At 43.2% G+C, this 18976-nt stretch overlaps 1 protein-coding gene across 1 annotated transcript; it reads left to right on the plus strand.

Annotated features, from left to right (window-relative positions):
* The first annotated feature begins 6612 nt into the window (after positions 1 to 6612).
* Positions 6613 to 8253, plus strand: TMSB4X (thymosin beta 4 X-linked). The gene is made up of 3 exons (XM_041416485.1): positions 6613 to 6735; positions 7303 to 7414; positions 7790 to 8253. The coding sequence occupies exons 2-3, from the start codon at positions 7315 to 7317 to the stop codon at positions 7822 to 7824; spliced, it is 135 nt and encodes a 44-aa protein (XP_041272419.1). The 5' UTR covers positions 6613 to 6735; positions 7303 to 7314; the 3' UTR covers positions 7825 to 8253.
* The last annotated feature ends 10723 nt before the right edge of the window (positions 8254 to 18976 follow it).

An 18976-nucleotide genomic window follows, 5' to 3' on the forward strand; every position in this document is an offset into this window, starting at 1 on the left:
CCACACAACCTGCATGTGTGACTTTGCTACAACAGATGTCCCTGGCAGTCCGCACCTCTGTTTACACTTAGACATTGTAATTCCCCTCAAATTTAAAAGAAAAATGTGAGAGAAAAAGACCTGCAAGTTTCAGGAACTGCGTGGGGGCCAAGGACACGTTTGTCAGGTGATAAGAGAGCTGTGAGATGGGAGATACTGTGGGAGCTGTGCCCTTCATCCTCAAGAAGGTTAACCTGCAACACACAGACACACACACACACACACCCCTAGTCTGTGACACCAGTGGAATACACCAGAATGCACCAGAGACAACTAAAATCCAGGCTTATGGCAGTTACAAGAAGCACTTCTTCTCCCTTGCTTTTTGCAAACTGGCACTATAAAGAAAGTATCACATCAAGAAAGTTTAAATTACTGGATGTGCTTTACCTCAAGAGCTTCATCCCTCACTCCTTACCCTGGTGTCAGATTGAATGTCAAGGATGTGAGACGGTTTTGAGCAGACCTCCTAGCTATTTTTATATCTTGTTGGGTGGCAAAGCTAGTTTCTTCTATTTTCTTTTTTTCTTTCTTTTCTCCTAAAAATAAAATAAGAAGGGAGTAGTGTTAAAAAAATAAATAGATAGATAAACCCACGTGTAAACTTTGAAAAACCTCACCTGCCTACAACCTTTCAAGAGACAAAAGATTGTTGCACTTGTATGTGTTTGGAAAGCCAAAAACATAAAGAAGCTTGATAGCTGAATATGCTTAAGATGGTTTTAAAGCAAATGCCTCAGATATGGCTAGCAGCATTCAGCACAAGCGGTAAATCCGCCCAAGAAAATCAACATAAAGCAATAAACCTGGGGTGAGTTCCAAGTGGCCACTAGTTTAAAGCCAGCTCAGAGATAACTGTACCCAGAGCACATAGCACAGGTGTGGCTCACGGGTAGTGCCGTTTTCCAAGCTAAATAAATAAGTCCTTCCGTTTGCTCATGCATAGTGACTTACACTGCTCTTCTGTGTCCTGCCAACTTGTCATACTAATGTTGGTTGTGGAAGGAGGGAGACCCACTTTGGAATGACATAATTCACCTAATTAATGATGCTTGGTACATTTTATCACCCTGAAACTCATCCAGGAGTAGAATATGCAATGTGGGTATCCTAGGGATGGTCTCTGACTGGTAATTCCTTATTTCTGTGCTGTTTCTTAAGAGCAAGTGGACTGGCAATCCTCAAGGGGACTGCTAAAGCCCACACAATAGGCCAGGCAATTTGACGCTATTAGTCATTGTTTCGTTCTGAGTGTTTACTTCGGTCATTCCTTTTTCAATGGAAAGCTGATTAGAATAGCTGCCTTGTCTTTTGTGTGTTGAATGGACACCACAGTATTTCGAATGCCTCTCTAGCTTTACCTTTGCATTGAAAGAAACTCATATTCAATAATGGCATAAAAATCCAGTCTTTTCATTTGCCTGAGATTTCTGTTTGTAATCTCTATTGACACCCATACACATGCCATAAAATTAGCACTTTTGCTTAGAAGAAACCTAGCATTGCAGGGAACAAAGGTTTGTTGAGTTGCACTAGGAGAAATTATTCATCATGCTTTTGTGATGCATAATGCTGATATTGTCATTTACATGCTTTCAAAATTATTGTTTTTACTCATATAAATGAGAGGAAAGCTGCTGCAAAATTCAGAAAGTGATGGCAAGCACTTGTGAAACTTTGGCACAGAGATGCTTTTCTTCAGGCAGGAGATATGCTAAGGTATTTTTTTTCAGTTCTCTCAGGTGTTTTGCAACCCAATCACTGTTTCTAGAGATAGCTTTCAAACACAGTGTTTACATATAGAATCATACAATAACTGAGGTAGGAAAAGACTTGTGAGATCGTGAAATCCAATCATTAACCCAGCACTGCCAATTCCACTGCTAAACCATGTACCTACCTGCCCTGTGTGAAAAGCACAAGACAAGTAACTGGAAGTTTGGTGGTTCCCTGCAAACTTACAGATATCCTTATGAAACTTTGAGACACACATCTCTGGCTTCTTCTCCATTTATTAGAAATTTCAGAGTATGATGGCAATAAATTCTTAGCATCCCTGAAAAGCCAGAAATGACAGCTGAAGGCCCCCCCATCTTGTTTGCTTTGTTATTGATGGTATGCAGGCAGCCTTCCACTTGCCTGGCTTCCAAACTGTTGCGTTGCCACAGCTTTCCGTGTGCATTAAATAAAGGCTCAGCACTCCCTATTTATTGTTTACGGGTATAGGCAAGGCAGGGAAAACAGAGTCAGGCAGATTGGTGTGGGAGAGGAGCATCTGCTGCTGGAGGGTATTTAGCTTCCTGTGCAGCAATCTGAGCTTCCCAGCCTGGCTTCTCTTTTCTTCTCCCGCTACTTTCTGAAAGTCATGACCTGTTGCAAAGTTCCCCTTTTGTCAAGCACTGTAAAAAAGGAAATGTCACTTTCTGTAAAGCCAATTAGCACCAGAACCTGTCCAGCTACGACAAGCATTTTGTAATCCCTCTTCTGAAATCGAGTGGTGGGGGGATGGGAAGGTTCTCCTTTTAAAAACGTTGCTCCATGAATCAATTACCCTTTTTTAATTGTAATTGTCGGTAGCAATTTGTGGAATGTGGCACACCACAAATATTGTGCTCTGGTGTTTGAACAACTGAACACCCAAGCCCTGATGTCACTGTCAACACCCCGCTGCTGTTGGCAGGGAGGCAGAGCAGAAAGCGGCTGCCCAAAGGGATTGTCTCTTCACTTACACTCTCGGGCTCACTGCCAGCTCCTGTTTCCTCTAGCAGTATATGGAGTGAGAGAAAGCATCCTCTCTCAGAGAGTCAAGCATGTGAAAAGAAGATTTCACATGTGAAACTGAGACCTGGAAAACAATCACTTGGCTTCCCTATCTTTAATTTATTTCCCATATGATGGAGAAATTTGCATAGAGAGCTTATTTTTTAGCTTACTAGTCATTTTATGTGCCTAGAATTCCATTTTGAATAATAAGCTGGGAATTAACCTTGGGAGCTTTATCACATAGGTGTTCCATGGTCCTTTACTTTTTTCTTTTTTTAATAAATGTGTAAACTCTATGGCAGAATAAGCATAAGGTTAGAAGATTTGTGCTCCTGATCATGTTTCAAAACATTCTTCAGACAGAGTTCAAGGAAGAGTCCACTGAAGTGAGTTTGAGGTACAGACACTTCCACTGACAGCTGCTAATATCTGATTAAGCCCCTGCTCCACAGCCTTGAGCAAGTCTCATATCACATTTAAGCAAAGAGAATCATGTTTTTTGTATGGCTTCAAATTTGAACATACAAATGAGATGCAAGAACTATGGTTTAGCAGTTACTACCTTTCCTGCAATGTGAATTTCATAGAAGGCAAGAAAGAACTTGCTGCCTTGCTCTAGTTCATCCCTTGTAGGTGTTAGAGGAAAACTGTTAGCAAGAGTCCAATTTCCTTCTTGCAAATGGAATCACCAATGTGCTGAAAAGTGCTTTCCTTTAACATGCAAATGACTGATAGAGGGCATGTCTAGCAGGGTACTACAACACCAAATATTAGTTGACTTTTTCAACTGATTTGTTGAATTTTTTTTTTTTTTTTTATAATCACGGGAAGAAACTGCTGACACAAAACTCAATAAAGCACTAAAAAAAAAAAAAAAAAAAAAAAAAAAAAAAAAAAAAAATTACCAGCTCATTAATACCCAAACTAAGAATTCCCAAGCTAACTATCCTTTACAAATCATGGCCTCAGACATTTCTTGAGGATGTCAGCTCTATCCCATCTAAGTGTGCTTTGTTGTCCTCAGAAGTTACTTGACATGTGACAGTTTTGCATGAACACATATCTTCCTTGCATTCTCCAAATAATAACAAATGTAAGTGAACATAAAAGGACAAGGAGATGTGCAATTTCCCTAGCTGCACCACTAATGCAAACCATTATGGAGAGGGTTTAATTATACAGAAATTAGATGACCTCCTGCCACCAAAATGCAACAACATTCATTTTGCTTCACCAGAACAATCCTGCCTTGGTATGGAAAGTACATGTAACATTACTAAGGTACTGTGACTACCTCGGCATTACTCCACCAGAAAAAAAGGTATAGGAAGGCATAGAAACAGCAACAGTGTAAAACTTTTGTCACTGTATTTCAGAACTATAATTTAATCTAAGCTCAGCAGTGAACTCTGCTTTGTAGATAGCAGCAAAGCTCCATCTAAGGCTCTGGCTTAACACTGATTTAGGGGATCCATGGCTCTGTCCGAAAATGAGTAGAAGAAAAGAAGGTGATGTTGCTACTGGACAAGCAGTTTCTGAAAAAAAAAAAAAAAAAGCCAGACCCCAGTCATACAAACATTTGCTCTTCTTTAATTTCAGCAGAACATTTCCTGCAGTGAAGTCAGGGGAAAGCAGACTTGCTTAGACAAATCCGTGAGAAGTTAGAGAATCCATAGAGGAGAACAATTCTAAAGAAGATTTATATTACATTTACTCTCAAAAATCAGGAAAATCTTTGGCAAAACTGAAAAGTCTGGGTCTGTAACATCATTGGGGATGCTTATGAACTGATCATCAGTGTAATTTCACAATTCCTAGTCATGAGGTTCAATGCCCTAAAGCATCAAAGCAGTAAACAGTCATAACCTCGTTTTACAGAACTTGCTCAAAAGCTAGCAGAGTTAGCTGGTATCCAACATAGAAGATCCCTTGGGAACATTTTTAATGCCATTATTATGAAAATATGTAAATAACCCAAATTTATATGATCTATTCCTGGTCCTTGCTTTCCTGAGAGGTTTCTTTGGCCTTCAGTCTTGCACAGTTCCTGACGCACACCGTGTTCATCTCAGTTTTGGAGGTACTCATGCACTGCAGGAAGAAACTAAACTTTATATATCACATCTCCAAATGCAATGGAGCTCGACTTTAGGAAGACTGTGGGCTGACTGGAAATCCTGGTTTACTATAGAAAGTATTGTTGGGATTGCCATGGGGACAAGATTTTACGTTCTCAAAAATACAGTTCTGGAAATGCTATGAAAAATAGCCAGCCAAGGTGGGGAGGACAACAATGAAACAGAGAAAGCAGCATCCCCAGGGATTTTACTGAAATGTATTTACAGTTCTCCTTGCATGTATTAATTCTTTTTGTGACTCAGGGCTTTTAATTCACTATCAATCACACTTGCATCGAATACCCTGCTGGAGGGCAAGGAGCAGGGAGCAATACGCTCCGTGGTTTCCATTCCAGTACACCAGAAGGAGCAGAAACTAAATGAATTCCCACATGCCAGCTCCTGTACCCACTCCGACCTCGAAAGCGAGCGTGCCTTTGCTCCCGTGCAGGGCTGCTGCCAGACAAAGGCGCAGAGATTTCCCCGTCTCCCTGTCAGTCAGCCACACGCACTCGCACACATACTCCCCCCGGCGTCTCTCGGATCTTTCACGTGAATACTTCAGTAATTTCCCAGTGCCGTATTTGCAGAAATAGGAATCACGCGTCCCATACACTCCTTGCTTCTGGCCCCTCCCGTACAGCAGCTGCCCACCAAGCCGGATGATGCTGCGGCTGGGAGCGATTGCTGCTCGGGGCTGCCTGTCTGAATCCCCCGAGCCGAGGGGGCCGCTGAGCACATCTGGAACACCGCAGCGGCGGCAGGCAGCAGCCCAGACCCAGCCGAGGGCCCCCACAGCCCCGTCCTCGGCCCCAGCCCCGCTCCCAGCCCTCTCCCTCCGGGCACGGGCAGACTGGGCCGGGCGGGCGGTGCCAGGCCGGGGCCGCCCCGCTGCTCGGGAGCGGGGCTGGGAGGCAGGGCCCGGCGGCATCCGGCCAGAGCCATTGTCTGCTGGCCCGGCACCAAAGCCTGGCCTGGGGGCGTTGTGGGGTGGTTCCCTTCTTCCACTGCTGCAGGGGTGCAGCGACATCAGCAATGGGATTTCGCTGTCCCTGCATCGGGATGCAAAGGCAGCGGGGGGGGGGGTTGGGGGCGCGCCGCCGACAGCTCCCGGAGCTCTGAAGGGACGAGGGTTTCGGCTTTTCCTTATAAATGCCGACATTTGAGCAACGTTATCAGCGAGATGATATTGCTCAACCAGGAGAGCGTCACGCAGGGACGTGGAGCACAGCCACCGCCCGGCTCCAGCCAAGCACAGCCCTCCGCCGCCGCGGGAGGCGGCTGCCCCTGCCCTGGCCCCGGTCCCTGCCTCTGTCCTGGGCTCAGCCCCCGGCCCGGCCCGCCCCGGCCACGCAGCAGCCCCGGGATGGGGGCCTGGGAGCCAGGGGCAGTGGTCGAGGACCCCCTTCCCCCCCGCTCCCGGCCCGTCCTGAGGCTGTCTCCCGTCGGCCGGGGCCGGGGAAGGCATCGAGGAGACTGGGGCGATGCTCGGCTACGAGCTGAGCTGAAAGCTGCGGTTGTGTGTCTGCGTGTGTCTGTGTCTGTGTGCGTGTGCATGTGTGTGTGTGTGTGTAGCTTTGTGTGCGTGTACGCGTGTGCATGGGGAGAAGGAGGGCTGGGCGAAGAAGGGAGGGGGAGGAAGCAAGAAGAAAAGAGAGAGAGAGAAAAACGCGGAAAGCGGCAAAATGACATCACCGTCATCATTTGCATAGGCGCGGGGATAAAACCGCCCCGCCAGCGAGCGCCCTTTATACTGGCGTGCGGAGCGGCGGCAGCAGCGAGCGGCGGGACTGAGCATCACCGCGCGGCGACACCGGTGGGTCCCGCCGCACCCCCAGCCACCCCCCCGGGCCCCTCAGCACCCGCAGCATGAACCCGGCACCCCTGCCGGGGGGGGGACTGCGGGCAGGGCAGGGCGCGGGGCTTTTGTCCGGGGGGGTGGGAGCGAGGCGAGGAGGAAGGGAGGGGGCTATTGTCCGCGTGGGGGTATTGTCTGAGGGCGCGCTGCTGCAGGGCGGTGGCGTGCGAGGCGCCAAGGCGGCTTTGTTGCCGTCACTGGGCTATATTTTTTAATTAATTTTCCTTTAACCAGTTAAAAACGCGGTCAGCGCCGGGTGCGTCCCCCCTATTGTACTCCGCGGCGCGCAGATAGTGGGACCTGCCCCCGGTGGAGGCTGGCGGAGAACCGCAAACGCTTGGGATGCTGGATTATACAGGCGCTTCCCAAAAATTAGAATTATTTTAAAATGTGTCGGGGATGAAGCGTTTAACTTGCAGCGAGCTTGAGCGTGCGGCTGCCGCGGGTCCCCGCGTTGGGCGCGGCCCCGCAGGGGCGGCGGGCAGCCCTGGCCGGGGGTAACGGGGCTCTTCCCCTCCTGCGCAGACACCTGCCAACATGTCCGACAAACCAGACATGGCTGAGATCGAGAAATTTGACAAGTCCAAATTGAAGAAGACAGAGACGCAAGAGAAAAATCCGCTGCCTTCAAAAGAAAGTGAGTGAGGGCAGGCGGCAGGGAGGAGCAGGCGCGGAGGGAGGGAGGGAGGCAGGCAGGGAAGGAGGGAGACGGGCAGGGAGGGAGGGAGGAAAGGATGAAGGGGGGGAGGCGGGAGGAGACAAAGAGGGGCGGCAGGCGGGAGCCGGGGTGCGGCGGGTGGAGGGAGGATACACGGCTATGTCTGTGCTAGACAGCGAAAACCTGAACCCACCGCCTAGCAGAGCTTAATTTACAATTATCTACACCCCGTTTTGATCTGTAGCTAAAAATATACATTTATTTTAGCAGTTTATAGCAATTGTCATGTGAATGCATATCAGGTTCTCGATTTTCATTGTGTTTTCTCCTTTTCTGTTTTTTCCCCCCTTTTAGCAATTGAACAGGAGAAGCAAGCGGGTGAATCGTAATGAAATCTGCCCTTCCAAATTATGCACTGTACATTCCACAAGCATTGCCTTCTTATTTTACTTCTTTTAGCTGTTTAACTTTGTAAGATGCAAAGAGGTTGGATAAAGTTTAAAATGACTGTACTGCCCCTTTCACATCAAAAGAATAGAGAGAACTACTGACACTGAATGAAGGCGCTGCCTTTCCCTCTGCCTGTCTGGCTTTGGTCCTGGTGGCATGAAAGAGCTTGCATGTTGATGAAAGAAGAACTTGGGTGGGACTACAGTAAACTAGAGTAACACGAATAAATGCAAAGCTGTACCAAGGTCCTGCGAGCTGTAAAATGCAGTTAATCGAGTGCCATTTTTTTTTTTTTTTTTTGTTCAAATGATTTTAATTATTGGAATGCACAATTTTTTTAATATGCAAATAAAATGTTTTAAAACCTGGATGGTATTTATGTCCTCTATTTGGAGAACTGTATCAATGGATAAGAAGCATAAGAGCCGGTACTGAGACACAGGATACTATAAAACCTTTGGAGATGCCTCAAACATCAGTCGCCTTTCTCATTTTTTTCAATAGGTGTGCTCACCAAAACATAAACTTTTGATTCTTGAAGCTAGTTTTTAGACAGATTTCAGTAAAAAATTGCGTATCTTATAATTTGTCACCATGTGAGTATATTCCTTTAAATATTTCTTTTATGTAGAGATTGATAAAGGCAAAAAAATTGGGCTGCGTTTATTGCTTTGCCCCACCCATAGTGTAGCTCTTTTATTAAGAACCATTCTGTACTGTTGCAGAGATTCAGCCCTGGTTGTATAAACCCCTAATTAGTTTGTTTAATAATTAAGGCTTGTTATTTTGATATGGTATTTAAAGGAAGCTGCAACTTGAATTTTAAGTCCAAGGCTGAACACAACCTTTTTAGTTTCATAAAGCATTTGGTGGTTGGTGTTCCATGGAAATAAAAATAATTTTGCTACTGTGTTGCTCATGTTTTGAACAACATCTTGTAACGGTCTCCTTGATGCTAAGAACTGGTTTCAAAGTTTATAAAGCTACAGTCTTCTTAAAAATTCAAAATGGATCATCTGGGAACAAAAACATTTGTGGTAACTTGTAGAATAAAGCTCATAACAAATCTGACATGCAAATTGCTGGATTATGGCAATTCTTTCAGGCCTGGGATGGTTTTTTGGTTATTTTTCTTCAAATGACTGCGGCTAAAACCTGTGATCCGGGGAGATCAGTAGGAGTTGTCTTTAGTAGTCATGAATTTCATCAAAATGGAGTGAGTAATGAACATTCTGGGAAACAAAAATGCTGTCAGATAACCTGTAGGAGGGTGGTGAGCATGCTTCTGCAGTGCCTTAGTTTTATCTTATGGATTTGAGGCTGCATTAATTTCAGCCAGTTCCTATAAAGCAAAATTAGTCCCTCTGGGGGAGCGTGAGTTTTGCTGAGGCTGCTGACTTGGTGGGGTGACATAGACTTGGGGTTTCATCCTATCACCGCTTCCTAAAAGCATCTGACTGCAACAATAAGCTGTCCTTGGTTTTACACCACTGAGGGCAGCTGGGCTCCTCTCCGTGGAGATTTGGTGGATGTGCTTCTGGAGAAGATGGGAGCCAGAGGGGTGCCACATGCTTGTGGGCACAGTCCCCAGCCCCCCAGCAGTGGAAAACTTGTAGAATTGAGTGTTTGATAAGAATCTCGGTTTAGACTTGAGATTTTTTTATGCAGTCCATGGGAAAATTTGGGAAGCCCTGGTGTCATATAAGGACCTTCACAATAATTTAAGGTGATGAGTTCAGGAAGGAAATGAACCATTTCTTGTGCTTGTTTAAGCTCTGATTTTATTCCCCATGTATAATGGGAAAGATGGGAAACTTACAAGCTGAGTTTCTGAAAAGTCAATTAATCAACCCCCAGCTATTGATCTTAATCAGGTAGCAGGGGATGTGACACGACTTGGAGCAGAAGTGTACAGTATGAGCTGCACGTGCACAGAGGAGCAGAAGCAAGCCCTTAGTGTGGATTTATCTATGGGAAAAAACAGCAAGGTATTTCTGAGGGAGGCAAAGCATGAGGTATACACAGCTCTGTGTAAGTCAAGGAAAGTGCATGCTGTAATACAGCATAGTTCAGCAAAAACCTAATGAGTAATGAGGCCTATGACTTCAGAACTGCACGTCCAAAGTGATCAGTGCTGGTCAAAGGGTACCACCAACTGCTGCTCGAGGTGGTGAAGCTCAGATCTGCTTTCAGGAGATAACGCACTAAGCCACTACTACTCTTATAGCTCTGTTTCTGCCATCAAGGACTGAACAAAATTACAAAATCAACTGTGAAGAAATCCTTCCAAGTCAAATTCAGGGATTACTGACTGGAGTCAATCATCCCCTGCTTTGCTCCTTGTTCAGCTCTTTTCATACATTCAAAGAAAAATGTGGCAGGTCTTTGCCATGCTTTGCATAGGCAGTACTGAGGTGGTCACATCTGACACCTATTTCACAGCAATGCAATTGATGATGTGAAACATGAAGGCTTGGAATCGATTGTAATACTCAGGTCTGTGTCTGGACTGGTTGTTGGGTGTTAATGAAATTAGTCTCTTCAGTTGTCAGTCTAGAAACTTTCATCAGCCACAAATTAACTAGGAAAAAAAAATAAAGCCCAAAACCTGGCTATGAAAAAGGGTCATTGGAAAGAGAAACATATGGGTTTTGATCTCACACTCAGTGCAGGCACAGTCTGCCAGCCCTATGAGACTTACGGCGTCTGGTGATGCTGCCTCCCCACCCCCAGCCGAGAGGCAGCTCTGCCGAGGTGATGTGGTGAGAAGCTCTGCCCTCCAGTACTGAAACAAATTCTTCCTTTGTCAGTATTTCTCAGAATATTTTCTCTCCCTTTCATGCATGTCCCCAGATATCATTAACTATACATATATTGGACAGAAAGCATATGCTGACGGTATCCAAAATAGATCATTGTGGTATTAATTACAGAAATGTGGAGACTTCAATGTAAGCATTTTGGTCTTCTAGGCTATTTTTGTGCAATGTTGAATGTGTGATAAAACACCACTTCCCCTAGTAACCCTTTACTTCCCTAGAAACAGTGTAGAAATGAGCAGTTCCTATTGTGTATTGTGATCATATATGGCTGCCACATACATCTGCTGCACAGCAGAATTTTATTATTGAGAAACCCTGTGCTACTCCAAGCATCATATAAAACACAATGAGCACACAATACAGTGTTCAGTGCAATAGTTCCACTGGGCTGATACTAAAATGGGTGTGAAGAAATAAAAAATGCAGCTCTTGCTTATTTGTTGATATACAGTAGGATGACTACGCAAAGCAACCTATGTCAGGCTTGTCCCTCTGTGAGATCCTCTTTGCACCAGCTTTGTGCATTTTCAATTCAAACAGGCAAGGCAATCAAACTCTAAAAAAAACAGGCTATTTTTTTTTTTTTTTAAATTCAGAGAAAAGGAATTGCAGACAACATTTATTCATTATTTGTATGCTGTCTGGCAGTTTCATTTGCTAGTGTTCCTGTGATATGGTGATTTAAAAAAAACCACTCTACACTCTATCATACACCTGTTTCAAAATTCTGTGGCTTAATGACAGGAGTCTATTTTTCTCTCTGTTTTCAGCTGAAGTTAATGACCTGAATTCCAGTATTGCTTTTCCTAGGTTTTATCAGAACCCTCTCTGACTTCTTCTTCTTCCTGTTTAGAGAGAAAAAAATAAAAATTAAGCATGGTGGGTTCTCAGAGGTGCTTAATTTGCCTCTAAGTTAATGAGCTTTTAGCATAGTGGGAGCAGAGCAAAGATAATTTTTTTCTCCTGTTTCTAGAGTCGTGAGGATTACAACATCGCTTTTTCTCCTTGTAATCAAAAACTGGAGTTCTCAGGAGATTTTTCAGTCTCATGGAGTTTGGGCTTTATGAAAACTGTCAGGCATGACAAGATTCATGCAATGTTATGGGAAATGGCAACTTGGAGGTTCTGCAACCCCTGCTCCCTCATAGTAAGTGAATATTGATGGCTAAGCAGAGTCAAATATAGCCCTATAGCCTTAGTTTCAGACCATAATATGCAAAGAATGGCATAGTGAGATGACTAAATAGGGTGTTTTTTTAAATTTCCAATTCCTGTGACCTTAGGTTTTCTGATAGCTTTAGATTTATTTTTTGCCTAGTGCAGATTTTCCTTTTAGCAATATTTTGGAACTGAGTGAGTGGATTTACTCCAGCTTAAAAACATTTCCAGCATTTGAACAGTGCCCAAATATTCACCACGTTCCCCATCAAAACATTGTCTTGAAAAAAAATTAATCATTATATTGACCAAAGGCTTCTCAGTGATGAAGAAAATTTTCCCCACTATTGTAATTCTCATCATTTTATCTTTGGCATGTGGTCATGGGCTTGAAATTTGGGCCTGGAAGTAATCTCATGCAGATTCCATGAGCAAACACTTGCAGTGCTCTTTGTTTTCATGTTATCGTCAAATATTGAGTACAGTTACTACACTTAGAGATATGTTTGAAAATGGAAAGAAAATACCCAAAAATCAAAACAACTCCCCTCAACAAACACCAAACCAAGAACAGGAATGAATTTGTGTATTCTATAATATCTGCCATGAGCAATTTAGTTATTCCTAGTATCTTCCAGTGGTGTGAAACTACTGCAGTAACGTTCTGGTTAACAAGTCAAATGAACTCACTGAAATCTACTCTATAGACCAAAAGTATGAAATTCAGATTCTCAGGTGGTTCAAATCTTACCTAATATATTTTGTACATTACCATAGATATTACTTTATGCTTAATTTTTTATAATGGTGCTTCCTTTCCATCAGATGTATAACTACATAGGATATGGTTTATATTAGTCAGGTATAGCATTTTTAAATGTTTTGAAATGGATAAATACTTCTTCAACCATCACTTGAAGTTTTGGAATTTATCTTTAAAGCCTTCTGCTCAGCTAGATTTTGATGTAAGATAATGTAAAGAATTGTGGAGCCGTATAATAATGAGAAAAATAATTTGGTGGATTAATTTTTCATGCATCTTAGTTCACCTCACCTGCTCTATATCCTGTGGTTTGCACAAGAAAATTGAGCCAACAGAAGGATATTCTTCATCCTTCTACCTAAATTGGACACTGCCTCTGAGAAATGCCACTGACCCCCTGTGCAGTGTGAATAAAAAAGTCCATTCTTTGCATTGCACGTTTTTCTTGATGTTTCATGTGAGAACCAGTGGTGGGGAAAAAGAGGCCATTGCAGAGTGACATCCTCAGACAGAAAAGTGGACATGGCCCCAGGCATCCACACTACCAAAGTGGAAACCATCTTCAGCATGCTGAGCATCCTCCAGGCTCACAGCAGGGTTACTCACACCAGCTTGGCTTCCTGTGAAGGGGGACCTGTTGGCACAGGTCACCCACAGTGTCATCCTGTGGTGTGCATTGCTGGCAGTATCACGGTGGGGCCCCAGGGGCAGCCCCAGGGCACTCCCCAGGGCAGCAGAGACTTTTTTATTTTAACATTTCAATTCAGCTTTCCCCTCACTTCAGTCACAAAGTTTCAGCCACACAGTGCAGTAACACAAAATGCTTGAGCCCTACTAGCACTAGGCTGGAATGCAGACCAGCCATAACCTTTTGGTCCTGGCCCAGTGATGACTTTGCACCCAAAGAACAGGGCAAACAGCTCAAATGTAAATCCATTACTTAAAGAAATTGATTGCTAGATTAAGGATACTGCAACCTGCGTGAAGGCTTTGTCTGAGGGGGGGCCTGATGCCTACCTCTTCAATCTTGTCCTTACATTACACCAAAGGCTAGAAGGTCCCAGGAACAGTCATCATGGAGGGCATAACAAAATTACTTTCATGAGAAAGCAATAAAAGATGAATGAGCTTTATACAAAAATTCCTATTCCCTGGCAATAGCAAACAAAACAAGAAATTGAGTTGGTGAAGGCATCAATGATTTTGCTCCCACAGTATTGTTTCAAAATGAATTAGGAATAAGAAATCTCCTAGCAGCTGAGCTATACCCCATGACTCTGACACGTTGGGGCAGGACAGATGGATCCCAAACAATCTCATCTTCTCAGCTCATAACTACAAAAGCAGCTGATGCTTGGATCATGCAGAGAACATTGCTCCTGGGAAGAACTTCACGTTTCTTTAATTTTTTAAATTATTTTTTAGCAACTTTAATTACCACTCTGAGAAACACAGAAAAATCTGCTGCCTGCTTTACTCGTGGTAGCTGACTTGCCAGCATTAAGTGGAGGGGGGAAGGGGAAGCCCTGAAAATTAATGAGGCTAAAAATGACACCACTTCTCAGCATGAGGAGTTAGAATGATGCCAAGAGGAATAGAGGTGAAATTCTGGGAGACATGCCTCCCTTTACAGGGGTCCATAGACTGTACATATTCATACATGTCTGCTTCCCTTGTGCTTTGATTGTAAAGTCATCCCTGATGCATGTGGGAGGTGTGGGTTACACTGAGAAATGCCAAAGTCGCTCTTGAAGTCCTTGCTGCATTTTAAAGGTTAAAACTAGGAACAGACTGGCATTCTCCTAAAGGTCTTTAAATGGAAGAGCTGTTAAATCACATGCTTTGCAGCACGAGTAGAGCACTGTCTCTTCTATGTCATTCTCAGCTGGAATTTGTGAGCTGATAGGCAGAGAGCTTGTCTTTAGCAAAGGCAATGCTGTGACATCTGCAGTTTGCTCTCTCCAAGATCATAAAAAACCAGCAAGCAGTGTTTTGAGACCAGGAATGGTTTCACACAGTTTTTAATTTGGTTGCCTAAAAGACTTCTAAATGCACATTTAGGGTTAACAGTAATGGAGCAGTTGAATGCTCACACCTTCCAGTGAAATTTCCATCCTTGCTGCAGCAAAGTCCCTATGAAATGCCAAGGTGCTGAGCAGGTGTGGTTGCCTTCATTTCAGTGAGTTTTCTAGATGTGAGGCTGTTTTTCATTTGAGTGTCTAATTAAGGGTAATAACATAGTTTTGGTCCCATGCAACTCTCCCCAGTTTATGATATTAGCTTGTATGGGGCCTCCTGGCCAGGACTCTGTTGCAATGAGCACTTCTCAGCAGGAATGGGAGTATCCCCCCTCTTTGCACAACAGATGAAGTGCAATCACATATCTCAAGGCTTTCTCTTCTCACTGTTTCCTTTCACATATTCTAACTTTTCATGAAATCCTGCCCTAAATTTGTTCTCCTCCACCTAGATAAGCACCCTAATAATGTGCACACCACCATTATGTGCCCAAGAAGTTTGGTCTTCTCCTTGGTCCTCACTTATCAAACCCAAGCCATGAGTGCAACGCCCCTGCCAGCAACTGCTCCCTGCCTCAGATCATGTGTCTGACTCCACTATATGGTCTGATAGTCTGTCAGATTGCTTGGTGCCTCCGAATTGCTCACTCTCAGCAGGAGACTTCTGCCAACTTTTTGACAGTGGAACTCTATCAAGTATCTTTTGCCTGAGATGGCTGTGCCTTTAAATGCTGCCAGCAAAAGCATCACTCTTTCCTTTCCCGTCTATATGGAGTGACCAAAAGTGGTCCTCACGGCTGATCCAGCAGAGGAAACAGCTGCATGCCAGCAAGCTGGAAGGGTTAGGTGCGGTGCAGGCTGCCTATCAGGAAGAAAGAGCTCCTCTCTAACCTTTATACAATCCTTCCTCTTTGTCTCAGCTTCAAAACAATACATCTTAGAGGGTTGTAATGAGCTTGTTTATTTCCAGTGCTAAATTCCTAGACTTATCCTTTTTCACGCTGCTAGCCAGCAGTGGGAAGGTTAAAAATGCAGTCAGTTACCAGTGGCAACATACCAGTGTTGTAAATCCTGCCCACACATCTTCAGATCCACTGACATTTGAAACATCTAGGTCTTTTCTGTTAGCTATGCCAGTGTAATTATGTCTTGGTATAGCTTTTTTTCTACATGTCATCCTTCAGGAGTGCTCAGATAAGTACATTTGAAAGATATAAATGGAAGGAAAAAGAAAGAAGGAGGCTGAAGTTACAAAGAAAGAAAGGAAGCCATTGCAAATAGTTCACTGGGGTGTTTGAAGAAGCAATATCACATATTAATAGTTTCAATTTAATAGCAGATTACTGATTCCTTTAAATTATTTGAGATTTTTGCCTGTGAGCTGCAGGACAGGCTGTGCCAGTAAAATCAATTACATTTCATATCAGTACCGTATGCTTATCTTGCACAGCAGGGATGTGGAGGTGCTGTATGTCCTTCTAGTCAGCAGTGCCGAAGCTAAACAGGCTGTATGTAGTGGAACTGGTATATATGCTAAGGCAAACGTGTGAAATCCCCATGTGAAGACCAGTGAGTCATTGCTGCTTCTCTTTACAGTCAGCAGGGAGAGGAGACAGCTTTGCTTTTGGTCAGGATTCAGCTAGATGCAAGACTGACCTGAATGAATGTGAGAACATTTTGTTTATAGTGCACACACACACACACACACACACACACAGAGAAACAAATGAAATTTCCTAATGGAGTGCGTTTCCAAATGCTGAGAGAAAAAGGCTTTACTGTTCAGTCAAGGCCTTCCTGCCTTGCTCAGCAGCCAAGACCACTGCTGTTTCTGCAGGGCTTTGTGAGAGTCCACCCCAGTGCAGGTGACAAAATGGAGCCTCAGATGATGGGAAGGGCAGCCACAACTTCAGCTGGATATGTCCAGGGTAGCAGCAAGTCCCAGCTAGAGCCTGGCCCTCGGCAACTTTCTTCTGTGAGTGCTTTAGAAGAGGGCAGGGAGAAAGGGTCATCCCCTCATGCCCAGCTCTGGTAAGTGATCTTGAAAAGTTTGTTGTTTTTGTTACTCGGTGCTGGCCCAGAGACAGCAAGGATGGGTCCACTCAGAGCACTGGTTCTCCTGGAACAGAACATCTCACACATCATCCTTCACACAGAACAGTATCCAAATATGCATGTGAAATTAAAGGCAGATAGGAAACTGGTGTATCATGCAGTAGTTAGCATGTTTTAAAATTCCTTTTTATTGATGTTTTTACAGAAGTATTATAGCTTAGATCAGTGCTGTATTATGGACATCTTAATCACATGTGTCTTCAGGCATGGTATCTTTGTAAAATGTTATTGTTCTTAAAAGAAAATGGGCCACCAGAGAGAACAAAGTAATACAAGCTTATGATTATGAAGCAATCACTATCAGTTTACACCCTTGTCCAGCCCTGTGTGGAGGACTTTTTATGGGGTGGGCACACTCCAGGTTGCGAAAGGGTGGCAGTAACCAGCGGGACTAATCACTGGAGTAAACACCACACCAATGAACAAAGCTTTGGCAGTTGTTCTCTGTGCAGATAAATCAATTAATTATGTGATCAAGGCCTGTGCTTTGGTCTTTGCCAATGTGAATTATTTATAACACCATGCTGAATTTCAGCCATATATACTAAATTCTTTCAACAAATATAATGAAGTCTGAGAAATTATCCTTTGTGATATGAATGTATGTTAGAGGGCCCTTATAGATTGCTTCTTCCATAGATGCAGTGTATAGATTTTTAATTTGCTAATGGACTGTCTGCTGCCTTCAGCCACTATTCTTGCATTTGACAGTAGTGAGGCCATTGTTATAAATCCAGCACAATTTATTCACAGTTTATTGCTTGCCTAGAAGGGGCATGTCACACACATGCTTTCCTTCCTAATATGCAAAACAGGATTTCCAGCAGGGTAGTCAAACATACTTTTGCCCTTCTGAACATCCAAACATTACAGCACTCAATAGTACACTCAATATCTCCAGTGTAAGTTTGCATAATCCCATTTATTAGTGTACACTATGCACTTAAGACAAACTATATATATATATATATATATATACTTTTTTAGTGCTATCTTGAAAGCTTCTAATTTCACCTCTATTTTCTCACTTTTCCTCTTCTGGGTCTTCTGGTTAGTTTACCTTAATGATAAACATTCAGTCATTTTAGTGCAATACTGGAGCTTGTACCATAAAAAATGTGCACCTTTCTTATGCAGTATTATTCAGTATTTGAATTATTTTCTTGGTATAATTTCAGCAGGTGCAGATATTATCTGGAATTTCCATCATTCTGAAGATAAAATTTGGAACAGGGCAGTTTCCTCTTAACAAAGGTGAAATTTATGGATATTATTTGGTTGATTATGACTTTAGAGTTCAGGGTCAAAGTATAGAAGTTTAGGGAAAGCAGTCTTAGGAAACACATTATAAAATATGTCTCTCATAAATCCCCCATGAAATGAACCAAATGTCAAGGTCTGTTACTGTCATTAACTTCTTGTTGTCTTGATTTTCTTCCACTAACTTAAGATAATATTAAAATGTGTGAATGGCTGATCTCCCATACGAAAGGATCAAACTGATAGTTTTATTTGGCATTTCCCCCTAGATTCTGTGCAATTATTTTAGCAGGGGTATTTAATATGTTGAGTGAGTGCTGTATTTAGGATCACATACATGTAATCTGCACAGTATTCAAAGTATTGAGTACAGAATATATAGTTATGTGAAGCATTTATAATGTAATATATAGCCTTATATACCCAATGTAACATTTGCCTAGCCCTACTGCCTTTAGGAATATAGTTTTCCTCCTACTTTGTCTTTCACTCTTTGAGTTTATTCCTATATGTTCCTGATTTCCAGTGTTTCACACTCTGCTCCTTTGTGTTAATCTGTAGGACAGACTCCAGTGCTGAAAGTGCAGGATCCCAGAGAACCCACGCAAACAGACTGAGGGAAGGGACTGTAGTGCACATCTTGTAATTAAGAAATGTGCTCAGAGTGTTAACAGCATCAACAACTGGTATTTCTTTTATTTTTTTAAATATCTTAATTATGCTGCCACTTCTCTTGTTTAGACTACAAACTGGCCTGAGTACCTGGACTATCTCCTATATTACATTTATGTCAGCTTTTGGAAATCAGTTAGTATGCACAGGTAGGGACAGATCTGCAAAAACATCCAGTTTGTTTGGACACATGTATGCTTTGAAAGCTCCTCTTTTGGTAGTAGCTCCAGTTGTTCTGTAAAGTCATCCTGAAAGGACTGGGCCCTTAAAAATTGGACTCAGG

This window comes from Onychostruthus taczanowskii, unplaced genomic scaffold (assembly GCF_017590055.1).
Source record: "Onychostruthus taczanowskii isolate IOZ18803 unplaced genomic scaffold, ASM1759005v1 scaffold52, whole genome shotgun sequence".
Taxonomy (NCBI): domain Eukaryota; kingdom Metazoa; phylum Chordata; class Aves; order Passeriformes; family Passeridae; genus Onychostruthus; species Onychostruthus taczanowskii.

Bases quoted from the DNA above. Each gene is read 5' to 3' on its own strand.
- TMSB4X (XM_041416485.1), top strand. From the start codon at position 7,315: ATGTCCGACAAACCAGACATGGCTGAGATCGAGAAATTTGACAAGTCC. The intron at 7,415-7,789 runs GTGAGTGAGGGC...CCCCCCTTTTAG, and splicing joins TCCGCTGCCTTCAAAAGAAA to CAATTGAACAGGAGAAGCAA.